Source organism: Tamandua tetradactyla, chromosome 2 (genome assembly GCF_023851605.1).
Source record: "Tamandua tetradactyla isolate mTamTet1 chromosome 2, mTamTet1.pri, whole genome shotgun sequence".
In the NCBI taxonomy this organism is placed as follows: domain Eukaryota; kingdom Metazoa; phylum Chordata; class Mammalia; order Pilosa; family Myrmecophagidae; genus Tamandua; species Tamandua tetradactyla.
The window spans coordinates 169,662,215-169,677,314 of NC_135328.1; the positions used below are offsets into that span (position 1 = coordinate 169,662,215).

Here is a 15,100-nt window from a genome sequence, read left to right on the forward strand (position 1 = left end):
CAGAGGTGACCAGCATACCTATACATAGGTTAAGCTTCTCTGCTACATACATAAGCTTCACAAGAGCAAGCTTCAAGATCAAGGGCTTGAAAGTCCCCTTGGGGGAATGGTGAGAAAGGGGGAAATTTCAATTTCCCCATGTGGAGAATTCCTGATATTCTCACAAGCAGTGGGGATAACCAAAGCAATAGACCAAGCCCTCAATCCTGTGGTTTGTTCATATGAAACTTTTCCCCTCAAAGAATAGACTAAGCCCACTTAAAATTAGTCCTGAGAGTCACCCCCAAGAGAACCTCTTTTGTTGCTCAGATGTGGCATCTCTCTCTTAGCCAACACGACAAGCAAACTCACTGCCCTTCTCTTTTCTACATGGGACATGACTCCCAGGGGTATAAACCTTCCTGGCAATGTAGGACAGAAATCCTAGAATGAGCTGGGTCTCAGCATCATGGGATTGAGAAAACCTTCTAGATCAAAAGGGAGAAAAGAGAAATGAGGCAAAATAAAATGTCAATGGCTGAGAGATTTCAAATAGAGTTGAGAGGTTATTCTTATGCATTATATAGATATCACTTTTTTAGTTAAGGTATATTGGAGAGGCTGGAGGGAAGTGCCTGAAAATATAGAACTGTGTTCCAGTAGCCATGTTTCTTGAAGATGATTGTATAATGATATAGCTTTTGCAACGTGATTTTGTGATTGTGAAAACCTTGGGTCTGATGCTCCTTTTATCTACGGTATGGAAAGATGAGTAAAACATATGGATTAAAAATAAATAAATAATAGGGGGAACAAATGTTAAAATAAATTTAGTAGATTGAAATGCTAGTGTTCTAGTTTGCTGGCTGCCAGAATGCAATATACCAGAAACAGAATGACTTTTAAATAGGGGAATTTAATGAATTGCTAGTTTACAGTTCTAAGGCTGAGAAAATGCCCCAATTAAAGCAAGTCTTTAGAAATGCCCAATCTAAGGCATCCAGGGAAAGATACCTAGGTTCAAGAAGGCCGATGAAGTTCAGGGTTTGTTTCTCAAGTGAGAAGGCACATGGCAAACACAGTCAGAGTTTCTCTCTCATCTGGAAAGACACATGGTGAACATGATCAGGGTTTCTCTCTCACCTGGAAGGGCACATGGCAAACATGGCATCATCTGCTAGCTTCTTCTCCTGGCTTCCTGTTTCATGAAGCTCCCCGGGAGACATTTTCCTTCTTCATCTCCAAAGGTCGCTGGCTGGTGGACTCTGCTTTTTGTGGCTATGTCATTCTGCTCTGCTGTCTCTGAATCTCCTTCATTCTCCAAAATGTTTCCTCTTTTATAGGACTTCAGAAACTTATCAAGACCCACCCAAATGGATGGAGACATGTCGTCACCTAATCCAGTTTAACAACTACTCTTGATTAAATCACATCTCCAGGGAGATGATCTGATTACAGTTTCAAACATACAGTATTGAATAGGGATTATTCTGCCTTTACGAAATGGGAACTTGATTAAAACATGGCTTTTCTAGGGGACACACATCCTTTCAAACCAGCACAGCTAGTGATCAATGAAAGGGAGTGATAAGGGGTATAGAAAAAAAATAGGGGAAACAAAGGCTAAAAAATATTGGGTAGATGGAAATAGTAGCAATCAATGAGAGGGAGGGGTAAGGGGTATGGTATTATGAGGTTTTTTTCTTTAATTTCTTTTTCTGAATTGATGCAAATGTTCTAAGAAATGCTCATGGTGATGAATATACAACTATGTGATGATACTGTGAGTCACTGATTGTATACCAACAATGGTATGATCATATGGTAAGAAAGTTCGTGTTTGCATGTTGTTATGCTTAAAAAAAAAAAAAAAAAGATCAAGGTCTTGGCCTATTGATTTGGGTGTCCCAAATGTCTGACACAGTATATGAGGTTTCCCCGATGGTAAAGCTGAATAGTTCCATATTTTTCTCCCATCCCTCACAGGACTTTGCAAATACTCTTCAATTATATGCTTCATATACTCTGGGATGTATCCAGGCATTACATTAAAATATACAGGATTAAAGGCCTTTGTTCTTATTCTGGGCTTGTTAGGAGGTATTTGATAACTGACTTTATCTCTTTACTAGAAATTGGTTTGAGATCTTCTGCTTCTTCTTGATTCAGTGTTGGTAGTTTCTGTGTTTCTAAGAACTGGTCCAGTTCACTTAGGTTATCTAATTTATTGGCATATAGTTGTTCATAGTATCCTCTTATGGTCCTTTTGATTTCAGCAGGGTCAGTATTAATGTTCCCCTTTGCATTTCTGATTTTCATTATTTGTGTCCTCTGTTTTTCCCCTTGTCAGTCGAGTTAAAGGTTTGTCAATTTTATTGACCTTTTTAAAGAACCAACTTCTGGTTTGTTGATTCTATTCATTTATCCTCACTTGTTTTGGTTTGCTAAGACTGCTGGTATGTAATGTACCAGAGATGGACTGGCTTTTGCAAAGAGGATTTATTTAGTTGCAAACTTACACTTACATCTTTGTATACTGTACATCCAAAACCATAGATTTATCATTACTGCTTATACATTTGCATTTTAGCACCTGCAGGATGTAAGATGTACAGTTACATACCAAAAATATAAAACAATAGTACTGGCTTTTGTAATAACCCAAATGGTTGTCTTTACTGCAGGTATATATTTCTTTATATGCCTTTGATCCACAGTCCGGTGTTCTTTCTTTTCAGTCTGATGAACTCCCTTTAACATTGCTTATAGGTGGGTAGGTCTAGTGATGATTAAATCCCTCAGCTTTTTTTTATTACACAGGAATCACAATAACAATACAACACAAAAAAGCAAGTACTAGAATGGATTCTTAGTGATTAAAAATTAGGTCAAATTTGGAGAAAAATAAAAAAAGAAAAGATTTGGGCTAACTGTTCATTACTAGAAGAATAAAAAAGCACCCAGAATTCCAAAGGACAAAGAATAAGGGTGGAGCATAAAGGAAGGTGCTAATTTAATATATAAGAGTAAGAAGTCTTTTGCCTCCATTTAGGGTTATCCATGAAGTTTGGAATCATAAACAAGAATTCCTGTTTCTCCATATATAAAACAAAGAATATATACTTCTTTTCATTGTGGAGCGATGCAAAAATATTTTAGTACATTTTCAAGTATTCTGGAGAATGATGCTGATTAAATCTAAATTGCTTTATCTATCACCCCAAATAACTTATCAATATATATTTGTAAGAGAAGCTGAAATTATGATTCAGCAAAGGTAGTCAACTTTCTTTTATTTACTCTGTATATTATCTATAGAGACCTATGCCTCTCTCTTCTTTTCTTATATATTGGCCAAGGCCAAAGAGGTAAAGATGAAAGATAAAGGCTGCAAGCTTGAGATCTTTTTCTCAAAGAAACGATGATTTCAGTGAGTCAGTCAATGTAACAATAATTTTTTATATTGATAGTTGCCTTGTGCTTACCTTATAAATCAAACACTTAATTTTGTAGACTATATTAATCAGGGAATTATATATATAACAAGTTAAGTAATATTACAAAGAACAACCCTATTATTTTTGTTTCCTTTTAAAATAAAGCAAATTATTACCAGAGGCATAAATCTCACATTTTCAATAATCCACAAAGCATTACTATCTCATAGTATTTTTTCCAGCATTCAACAGCCTCTACTGCAGATGGGTCTTCTTTAATATTCTTCTGATACTTAATAAGTTTGGCACACTTGTTTTTATATTCTCCAAAGTTTTTTAAAAATGTTGTGCGATCGAACCAGGTATTGTTCCATCCTGAATATCATACCACAAATTAATCCTTTCTTCAATCAAAGCAGTGTAATTCTCACAGCTTTGTGCAACATCCCAGCTTCTCCAAAGAAAGTCATAAAAAAAACCTTACAGTTTCCAAGGCCGGAGCAATATCATGCATATCAGCACCTTGTCCTTCAACAGGGTATACTTCCAAGAGAGGTACACTATGCTCCATTTCTTCCAAAATCTCATCGAACAATCCCTCAACCAGTTAACTGAGAAAAGGAATAGAAGCTTCTTAATATTTCACAAAGAAAAATTCAGATTTGTTTTTCAGACTCCAAGTCATCTGTCTTTTAATTTTAATTTTTCTGATAGATATTTGCTGATAGCTTCATCAACATCTTCTGCAGTTTGAGTTCATGAAAATGGCTTCAAATCAAAGCATCATCAAAGTGATGCTTTCTTCCAGAAGACTGGCTGCTGGCGATCCTTGACTCCCCTGCCACATGGCAAGGTACATCATGGCGGCATCTGCTGGTCTCTCTTCTTTTCCAGGATCCACTGATTTTACCTCCTTGCTTTCATGGCTTTCTCTCTCCTTTTTTTTTTTTAAACTATTTTTTATTAATTAAAAAAATTAAACAAAACATTAAGATATCATTCCATTCTACATATACAATCAGTAATTCTTAATATCATCACATAGTTGCATATTCATCATTTCTTAGAACATTTGCATCAATTTAGAAAAAGAAATAAAACGGTGACAAAGAAAAAAAACCATTATACATACCATACCCCTTACCCCTCGCTTTCATTTACCACTAGCATTTCAAACTAAATTTATTTTAACATTTGTTCCCCCTATTATTTATTTTTATTCCATATGTTCTACTCTTCTGTTGATATAGTAGCTAAAAGGAGCATCAGACACAAGGTTTTCACATTCACAAAATCTCATTGTGAAAGCTATATCATTGTTCAATTATCACCAAGAAACATGGCTACTGGAACACAGCTCTACATTTTCAGGCAGTTCCCCCCAGCCTCTCCGCTACATCTTGAACAAGGTGATATCTACTTAATGCATAAGAATAACCTCCAGGATAACCTCTCTACTCTGTTTGGAATCTCTCAGCCATTGACACTTTGTCTCATTTCGCTATTCCCCCTTTGGTCGAGAAGGTTCTCTCAATCCCTTGATGTTAATTCTCAGCTCATTCTAAGGTTTTTCTCAGTCCCTTGATGCTGAGTCTCAGCTCATTCCAGGATCTCTGTCCCACGTTGCCAGGAGGGTCCACACCCCTGGGAGTCATGTCCCACGCAGAGAGGAGGACGGTGGTGAGACTGCTGGTCATGTTGGCTGGAGAGAGAGGCCACATCTGAGCAACAAAAGAGGCTCTCTTGGGGGTGACTCTTAGGCCTAAATTTTAAGTAGACTTGACCTATCCTTTGTGGGGTTAAGTTTCATATGAACAAACCCCAAGACTGGGAGCTCAGTCCATAGCTTTGGTTGTCCACACTGCTTGTGAGAATATCAAGAATTCAACTTGGGGAAGTTGAATTTCTCCCCACTCTCACCATTCCCCAAAGAGGGCTTGCAAATACTTTTTGAGTCACTGATCAAATCACTCTGGGATTCATTGGGGCATCACTCTGGACAAACTCACAAAATCTCATGTCCTCCTTGAGATTCCAAGTACTTATGACATTCAATCAAGCTATCTACATGAGTTATATTAGGAAATGCTCTAGTCAAAATATAAATTTTGTAACAAATATTTTTTGCTTTGGTCTCACACATAAGGTGACATTTTAAAGTACTAATTATCATCTATTTTCAGCACCCTGCAATAATGACATTCCTTTGTTCTTCCTCATGCAAAAACATTTTTAAAATTTGTACATTGTACATTTCACTATTATTATAAACTCAAGGCATTACTAGATTATACCATCTCGATCTTTACCATCTATCTTTCTTTCTGATTTCATTTATGTCCCCAACCCTCCTCCGTCTATCATTCTCATATGCAACTTCATTCAGTGTTTTAACATAATTACATTACAGTTAGGTAGCATTGTGCTGTCCATTTCTGAGTTTTTATATTCAGTCCTGTTGCACAATCTGTATTCCTTCAGCTCCAATTACCCAATATCTTACCCTATTTCTATCTCCTGATGGTCTCTGTTACCAAGGAAATATTCCAAGTTTATTCACTAATGTCAGTTCATATCAGTGAGACCATACAGTATTTGTCCTTTTGTTTCTGGCTAATCACACTCAGAATAATGTCCTTAAGGTTCATTCATGTTGTTACATACTTCATAACTTTATTCTGTCTTACAGCTGCATAATATTCCATCTTATGTAAATGTCACATTTTGTTTAGCCAACTGTCTGTTGATGGACATTTTGGCTGTTTCCATCTCTTGGTAATTGTTAATAATGCTGCTATAAACATTGGTGTGTAAATGTCCATTTGTGTCCTTGGCCTCATGTCCTTTGAGTAGAGACAGCATGTAGATGGGTCCTGTTTTTTAATCCATTCTGCCAGACTATGTCTTTTGACTGGAGAGTTTAATCCATTAACATTCAGTGTTATTACTGCATGGGTAGTACTTTCTTCTACTATTTTGCCTTCTGGATTTTATATGTCATATCTAATTTTCCTTCTTTTTACCTTTACTCATAGTCTTCCTTTCTACACTCTTCTCCACACCTCTCTCTCTTCTGTCTTCGTATCTGTCTCCAGTGTTCCCTTTAGTATTTCTTGCAGAGCTGGTCTCTTGGTCACAAATTCTCTCAGTGATTTTTTGTCTGAAAATGTTTTAATTTCTCCCTCATTTTTGAAGGACAGTTTTGCTGGATATAGAATTCTTGGTTGGCAGTTTTTCTCTTTTAATAATTTAAATATATTATCCCACTGTCTTCTCGCCTCCATGGTTTCTGCTGAGAGATCTGCGCATAGTCTTATTGGGCTTCCCTTGTATGTGATGGATTGCTTTTCTCTTGCTGCTTTCAAGATCCTCTCTTTCTCTTTGACCTCTGACATTCTGATTATTAAATGTCTTGGAGTATGTCTATTTGGATCTATTCTCTTTGGGGTACGCTGCACTTCTTGGATCTGTAATTTTAAGTCTTTCATAAGAGTTGGGAAATTTTCAGTGATAATTTCCTCCATTAGTTTTTCTCCTTCTTTTCCCTTCTTTTCTCCTTCTGGGACACCCACAACAAATATATTCATGCGCTTCATATTGCCTTTCAATTCCCTGAGTCCCTGCTCATATTTTTCCATTTTTTTCCCTATAGTTTCTGTTTCTTGTCAGATTTCAGATGTTCCATCCTCCAGTTCAGAAATCCTATGTTCTGTCTCTTGAAATCTAGCATTGTAGGTTTCCATTGTTTTTTCATCTCTTCTACTGTGTCTTTCATTCCCATAATGAATGAAAGTTTTTTCAGACTTTCAGTCTTCTTTTTGTTCTTTCCTTGCCTTCTTTATATCCTCTCTCAATTCACTGATTTGGTTTTTGATGAAGTTTTCCATGTCTGTTTGTACATTCTGAATTAATTGTTTCAGCTCCTGTATGTCATTTGACTTGTTGGTTTGTTCCTTTGACTGGGCCATATCTTCAATTTTCCTAGTGTGATTTGTTATTTTTTGCTGGCATCTAGGCATTTAATTACCTTAATTAGTTTATTCTGGAGATTGCTTTCACTTCTTTTATCTAGGGTTTTCTTGCTGGATGAATTTGTTGTCTGTCTGTTCTTTGACATTCCGCTCAGCTTTATCTGGACCTTTAGCTTAAGTTTTGTTTAACAGAGGAGAATTTTTCAGTTCTTGTTTTCTTGCTTTTTGCCCTGCTTGTGTGGTGCCTTTCCCACACACACACTTAGGAGGGTCTACTTAGATATTATAGACCCTAGTCAGATTTTCCCAGACCAAACTGGCCTCCTATCAGGAGGAAAGAGTCATCTGCGTCAGTTTTCCATGAGGGTGAGACCCAGCAGGTTGAAAGACTTTCCTGTAAAGTCTCTGGGCTCTGCTTTTCTTTTCCTGCCCAGTATGTGGTGCTTGTCTGACTGCAGGTCCCACCAGCATAAGATGATGCGGTACCTTTAACTTTGGCAGACTCTCCCTGCTGGGGGCATGGTGGAGACAGAGGAGAGGTTGTAGGCTGGTTTTAATGGCTTCAAATTACCAAGCCCTGGTGTCTGAATTCCTTGATGGAGGGATTCCACCTGAGTTGGGCTTCACCCCTCCCCTGGGGAAGGCACAGGCTCCAGATAAGCCCCAAAAGAGCTCACTTCTGCCTATGCCTGGGGCAGTTGCAGCCTGAAAAGTCCTGCCGCTGTATCCAGAGGCAGTCAAGCCTTTGTAGATACACAGCCACAAAAACCTCTGTTTCCTTCCTTTTTTCCCCCCTTTTTCTGTCAGTCCTGCCCCCTTGGTGCCGGGGCAAAAATGAACAACCTCCACTTTGATCAGGTTCACCTAAGCTGGGGGCCTATTTTTAGTAGTCAGAATTTGTTAATTAGTTCCACAATTGGCGTCTGATTGTGCCCAGTCCCTGCTGCTGGTAAAGTCCTTTCCTTTCTCCTCTGGGAAGTGGCCTGTGGGGGAGGGGCGCTGGCCTCCGCAGCTTTGGGAACTCCCGGTTCTGGGGGGTGCTCGCAGCCAGTCCAGCTGGTCCAGACCTGGGTACGCTGTGTGTCCCCAGGAGCTGTTCTGTACAGTTTCTGGTAATTTAGTAGTTGTTCTGGAGGACAAACTAAAGCATGCACATTGTTAAGCTGCCATCTTGACCCGGAAGGGTCTCTCTCTCCTTCATTTTTGAAAGAAAGACTTATTGGATGTAAAACTCTTGGTTGGCCTTTTTATTTTCTTTCAGCACCTTAAGTATTTCTACCCACTGCCTTCTTTCCTCCCTGGTTTCTGATGAGAAATCAGCACTCAACCTTATTGGGATTTCCTTACTACATAACACGTTGCTATTCTCTTGAAGCTTTCATAACTCTGTCCTTGTCCTTTACATTTGATAGCTTGATCAATATATGATGAAGTGTATTTTTCTTCATGTTTATCCTGTTTGGTGTTCTCTCGACTTCTTGGATATACATAGTCACATCTTTTCTTAAGTTTGTGAACTTTTCCATCATGATTTGTTTGAATATTTCATTTGCCCCTTTCCCTTCCAGGACTCCCATGACGTGTAGATTGGTATGCTTGATGGTGTTCCAGAGGTGTCTTAGGCTATTTTTGTTTTTCATAATTCCTTTCTCTTTCTGCTCGCCATTTTGACTTATGTCAAGAGTCTTGTCTTCAGGTTCACAGAATCTTCTGCCAGCTCCAATCTGCTTTTGAAATCCTCCTGGGAATTTTTCATTTCAATATGGTCTTCAATCCAGTAGTTCTTTTAGATCCTTTAAAAAATAAATTCTGTCTCGTAAATAAGATTCTTATATTGCTTTAAGCATTGTTTTCCTGATATCCTTTAGTTCTTTCTCTGTATTTTCCTTTATCTCTTTGAGAATTTTTAACATTTAAAAAAAATCTTTTGTTTTGTATGCCCACATTCTGATCTTCTTTGTTAGTGTTTTCTGATTTTTAATCTCTTCCTTTAGATGGACCATTGTTTCCTGTTTCTTTTTTTGGGTCTTGTATTCTTGTTGAACGTGGATTTTAACATTCTTAAATGTTAACATTGGGGTTTATTCTTTGTGATGTGTTTCTTGATTTTGTAACCAGCTGGTGATAGGTAGAGATTTTCTTGAGCTTCAGCTTTCCCGTCAGGAAGATCTGCTCAAGGAGAATACAGTGTGTAGGGCGGTCCTCCCTGGGCTTTTGCTTGTTAGTTGTTTTAGTGCTCCCCTTTTCACAGGCCTTTGAATGCCCCCTCCCCAGGAGAAAGACCTCCCTCTCCATGGAGTTTAAAGCCCTCAGGTCTTTGCCACAGATTGTCCTCCTCTATAGTTTCTTATACTTCTTTTGTGGTCTCATGCTGATGTCACGGGAGGGCAAACTCTGGGAGGGGGGCATGCTGTAGAGGTGCCCCGAGGAGGGGATCAGGAAGAGTACCAGGAACTGCTTTCATACCTCCCCAAAGTTGGGCTTTCTTGCTCTACCCAACAAATGCAGCCCTTTATCTAACTATACCCTGCATCTGTGAGGAAGCCTAATGTCTTTAGGTCTCTTCCACCTTCACCTTTGTCCTGGGTGGGTAGGAACAATAGCTGCCCTCAGAACCAGGCCCACAGCGATCTGAAGTCACTAATCAAAAGCCATGATCAATGGTTGGGTATGCCCACACTTGGTCTGAGAGGAGAGGATGTCTGAGGGGAGAGGATTTTCATGTCCTTTTCTGTCAGTAGCAAGCTAGCCAGTGACTGGATTCCACAACGGCTCACCGTAAGAGTGAGGGATGGGTGTCAGTAACCATAGCATGGAGAGAGCTATTGACTGGTATTTACAGCAATTTACCAGCTTCTTCCTCTGGTTCTTCCCAATATGCTGTACAGTGTTCTACTGGCCTCCAGAGTTTCAAAATAGTTGTTTCAGACAATTCCTGAATGTTAAGTAGTTATTTCAGTAGAACTTTATTGAAAACAAAATTTAATAAAAAAGAAACATAGTTACTTTATTGAACAAAGATATGTGAATCTGTACAACTACAGACTCAGGAGGCATTGTTCAGATTAAGAATGGCAGCTGTTGTTATGAATGTGCTCAGTCAGTACTGAATTAACCATGGGGGACTCATAACTTTTACAGATCTAAATGTATAAAACCAAGACCCAACTCCTCCTGAGCACACAGCATGATTCTGCACACACCAAGGATAGTCATGTATATTATCCACTTGGTGTACGACAGTAAGCTCCCAGAAGGCAAGGACAGTGTTCTTACTAATATCTGTTTTTCACACAGCAAAATATATCTAATAAATGTTTGTGAAATGGATAATAACTTCAAACTCAAGGAATAAAACAAGTTTTCGAAGCATAGTTTCTTTACTGCTATTTAGGCACAAATATACAAAATAATTCACTTTTAAGATTTGATTCTACCTAGTCTATTACTATAGTACAATGTAGGAATATTTAACATCTAAAACTTGACTTTTTTTACCAGAAAAAATTAAGCACACAGCTATATTAATTTCAAGTGTCAATGAGGTTAGGTTATGGGGTCCAATTGTTTGATTAAACACTGTGTCTACTTGCTAATGTGAATGTATTTCCTGGATGTGATTTGCATTTATTCGTTGACTGTATCTATACTCAGTTAATTGCATGCACAATCAACAAAGGAGACTGACTTCAGCAGTCTGCTCATCTAATCAGCTGGAGGTCTTAAAAGTTAGAAATGAAGGTTTCAGAGATCAGAGGAATTTCTACCCCACTGATTTTTATAGACATTTCCAGCCAATTAGCATTCCCTGGGGAATCCAGACAAAGGACTTCAAAATTACTTTTATCAGAGTTTCCTATTAGTAGCCTGCCCTATAGAGGTCAGACTTGTCAGCCCTCGTAGTGATATGTGTCAATTCCTTATAATAAACTCTTAATATATAAATACACACACCCTATTGTAAGAGAGAAATTAGGATTTAAGGGATGATTATGGCTATGGAATCATTATATAGATATTCCATTTTGCTTTCTGGTACAGGGAGTAGACAGAGGGATATACCTGAAATTGCTGAACTGTAATCCAACTACCCTGATCTTGGATAATGATTGTATAGCCTTTATCTTGTGCCCTTGTGATTGTAAAAACCTTGAGACTGACCCTCACCTGTACCCATTTTATCTGGTTTTTCAACTTTGGAGTCCTGTAATCACTGAAGACAGTCGCTAATATTTATTAATGAAGGACCTTGGGTCAGCCCAGAACTAACCCACCCCAAGCCCAAAGTTATCTAAATTACCAAAACTGGATTTAACCAAAATGGGACTGCCTGACATGTACAGTAGCTTAGACTTTAACCTGTAAGTCACCTATACCTTACAATAATACTAAAAATCACACCTATTATCATATTAAGGCCACCATTTTCTTACATACGTTCTGTGAGTAAGCATGTACTCAATCTGTGCACGATCAGTAATTAGATCACTTTTAATTACATCATCTGGTGCCACTGTGCTCATTATACTAAAACCTGCTCATCCTTTTTTTTTTTTTTTTTTTTTTTTACATATGCACTCAGTAATTCTTAACATCATCACATAGATGCATGATCATCGTTTCTTAGTACATTTGCATCGGTTTAGAGGAACTAGCAATACAACAGAAAAAGATATAAAATGTTAATATAGAGAAAAGAAATAAAAGTAGTAATAATAGTAAAAAACAACAACAAAAAAACCCTATAGCTCAGATGCAGCTTCATTCAGTGTTTTAACATGATTACTTTACAATTAGGTATTATTGTGCTGTCCATTTTTGAGTTTTTGTATCTAGTCCTGTTGCACAGTCTGTATCCCTTCCGCTCCAATTACCCATTATCTTACCCTGTTTCTAACTCCTGCTGGACTCTGTTACCAATGACATATTTCAAGTTTATTCTCGAATGTCCATTCACATCAGTGGGACCATACAGTATTTGTCCTTTAGTTTTTGGCTGGACTCACTCAGCATAATATTCTCTAGGTCCATCCATGTTATTACATGCTTCATAAGTTTATCCCTGCTCATCTTTTGATACTATAAAACCATCAGAATTACTGTAGTTCAGGGAGACAGAGTATTGGGCCCATATGCCATCTAATTTCCTGCTTCACACCATCAATATTTTTTTTCTTTCTTTGAAATCCCAGTGTTTCAGGAATTATTATTTGAGTACATCAGGCCAAAGAATCCACTGTCTTTGTCCAGTAACACTATTGATTCTGCTTCTCTGGAGAACCGTGACTAATACACACACATTCTAACCACTATTTTCTAATGGCTTGAAAAATACATCACATAGAAAGTGATGAGTAAGGGCTTTCTTTACATAGGTCCCCCTCATAATAATGCTGAACCCTGAGTTTATGGTTCCAACAAGACAGCTGTGTAATTCTAAGTGCATATCACGTACGAAATGTTTACTGAATGAACAAATGACTAAGTGAATATAACTGAAAGAAGAAATAAAAAGAGAAAGAAGAAAAGGAAGGAAGGAAAATAAGAAAGAAGGGAGACAATTATTAACTATAAGAATTCTGAGAAACAGTGGAAGGGATGTTCAAGAAGTTACCAAAAACCTATAAATTATGACAATTACTATGCCAAACTAAGTTTTAAAATAAATTTCCTCTTAAAAGCCCTAATGATTACCATTGGACATTTTGAAACTGATTTTAAGAACTTTTTAAATCCAGGAAAGATTTCACATAGCAAATAAGCAAAGAATTGTTGCTTATACAATTCTGTTAATATATATGCAGTATGCATGATTTCAGTTTAGTTACAAATTATAGTTCAATTCAGATGCAACCATTTGCTTTTAGAACTATGCTTAAAAGGCATTTCACTATTTAAAGTAAACTGCAGGCTGTGCTTAAACATTAAGAATAATAAAAAATAATATTTACTTAGAAAATTGGGAAATTTTTTAAAAGTCTACCATTAATATTACAGATATAAGGTTAATTTTACACCTTAATCAAAATGCAAATCTATCATTGATTACTATAATACCAAAAGAATAACCAATGACATAATTAGTGACTGAAGAAAGTAAAAATTCAGCATCTTCCTTTTCTGTCATGAAATTTTCCAGCACCAAACTAAGTCAACTAAGCCAAACAATATTAGAAACTGATTTTAATGTCAATTAGTTAGAAATAAAATTTACATACATTTAGGTAGTATCCACCTTCATTCGTGTCTTGAACTATTTAAATATGCACTCATAATAAATCTTACCTCATTATATCTGTTGCTAGGAATTTTGATGCTGGTTTTTCGAACTTCCATGTCAACTACCAAACCTTGAACTGTGGGCAATGTGTATTGGTAATTTCTGAAGTCCTGGGCAAATGCAAATAGAAGTGGAATAAAGAATTAATCAATGGCAGTCTTTATAGTAATAAAATTACTTAACACAAATGGAAAGAATGTCAATATTGAAAGTATCCTGTTTATTTAAATAATGAAGAAATGTATAAAGAAAACCCTACTCTATGTATTTTAGCTCTGCAATTAGACTATACTCTTAGGAAGTAGACCAAACAGTTTCATAAACCTGTTATATAGTATCTTAACAAATATTTGAATGCCTACCCTGCTTTCTTTTTCACTGTGGCACTTATCACCACTTAACACTTTCTATATTTATTTGTTTATGGCATGTCTCCTCACTCTAAGGCAAACTCCAAGAGGATAGGGACTTTCTCTTGATTGGTTGGTTCTTGCTATATACCAAATGCTTGAAACATCCTAGGCAGTCAATGAATATTTGTAAGGGGAAACACACACAGCATATGTCCAATGTAGCTGAAGCAAATGAGTAAAAGTAGCAGGAGTTGAGCTCAAGTGATAGCATGGGGACTGGTTAAATGAGGACAGGTTTCACAGGACCTTGTAAGCTATACTTAGTTTCTTTGATTTTACTTTGCAGACGGTTTTGACCTGCCTTAACAGATCTCTCTGACTTCTCTATAAAACTACACTTAAATAAGCAAGAGCAGAAGAAGGGCAGTAGATCAAACACAATAAAAATAATCCAGGCAAGAGGTGGTGAGTACTTGGACCAGAATGTTAGCAGTTAAAAAGGGAGTGAGCAATTGTCAGATTCTAGATATATTTTTGAGGTAGAACATTCATAATATTTACCATTGGATTGAATATGGAATATGAATAAAAGACAAAGGATGAGACTAAATTATATGGCCTAGGTTTAGAAGAATGGAATTGCCATTTACTGAGAAGTAGAATATTATGGGTAGGAAAAGGTGGGAAATCAAAGGCTATATGAAAAGAATCAAGAAAGAATGGTGTCCTAAAAGCTAAGAAAGCACAGTGTTTAAATACTGGCAACTTGTTGGATGGAGCTATGTGAAAACTGTCTTCTGATTATTTCTGTCTTCTCAGAGAAATAGGGGCTAGATCAACAGCCAAAAGTGAGGAAAGGAAAAGGAGGCACTGAGGATCTAAAAAGAGATCATGTACAGTTATCTAGGAAAGCAGAAACGTATAGATGGCTGGGTAATCGGAGAGTATCCTCAAGGGTAGTGGTTATGAACCGAAAACAAAACTAATGAGATGACATTCTACTCCATGATCAGACTTGAATATAAGTTTAAAATAAGGAAAGAATTGACCTTTTTTTTTTTTTTTAAGAATTGACTTTTG

The 15,100-nt window shown here is 37.2% G+C and overlaps 1 protein-coding gene across 2 annotated transcripts in view; it reads right to left on the reverse strand.

Moving 5' to 3' along the window:
• The window catches only part of ZFYVE9 (zinc finger FYVE-type containing 9), a 270,755-nt gene that overhangs the window by 40,179 nt on the left and 215,476 nt on the right, over nt 1-15,100 (reverse strand). For both annotated transcript variants that reach the window (XM_077149656.1, XM_077149655.1), the window contains one exon: nt 13,673-13,777. In XM_077149656.1, the coding sequence (XP_077005771.1) occupies nt 13,673-13,777 (105 nt within the window). The remainder of the gene's footprint in view (nt 1-13,672; nt 13,778-15,100) is intronic.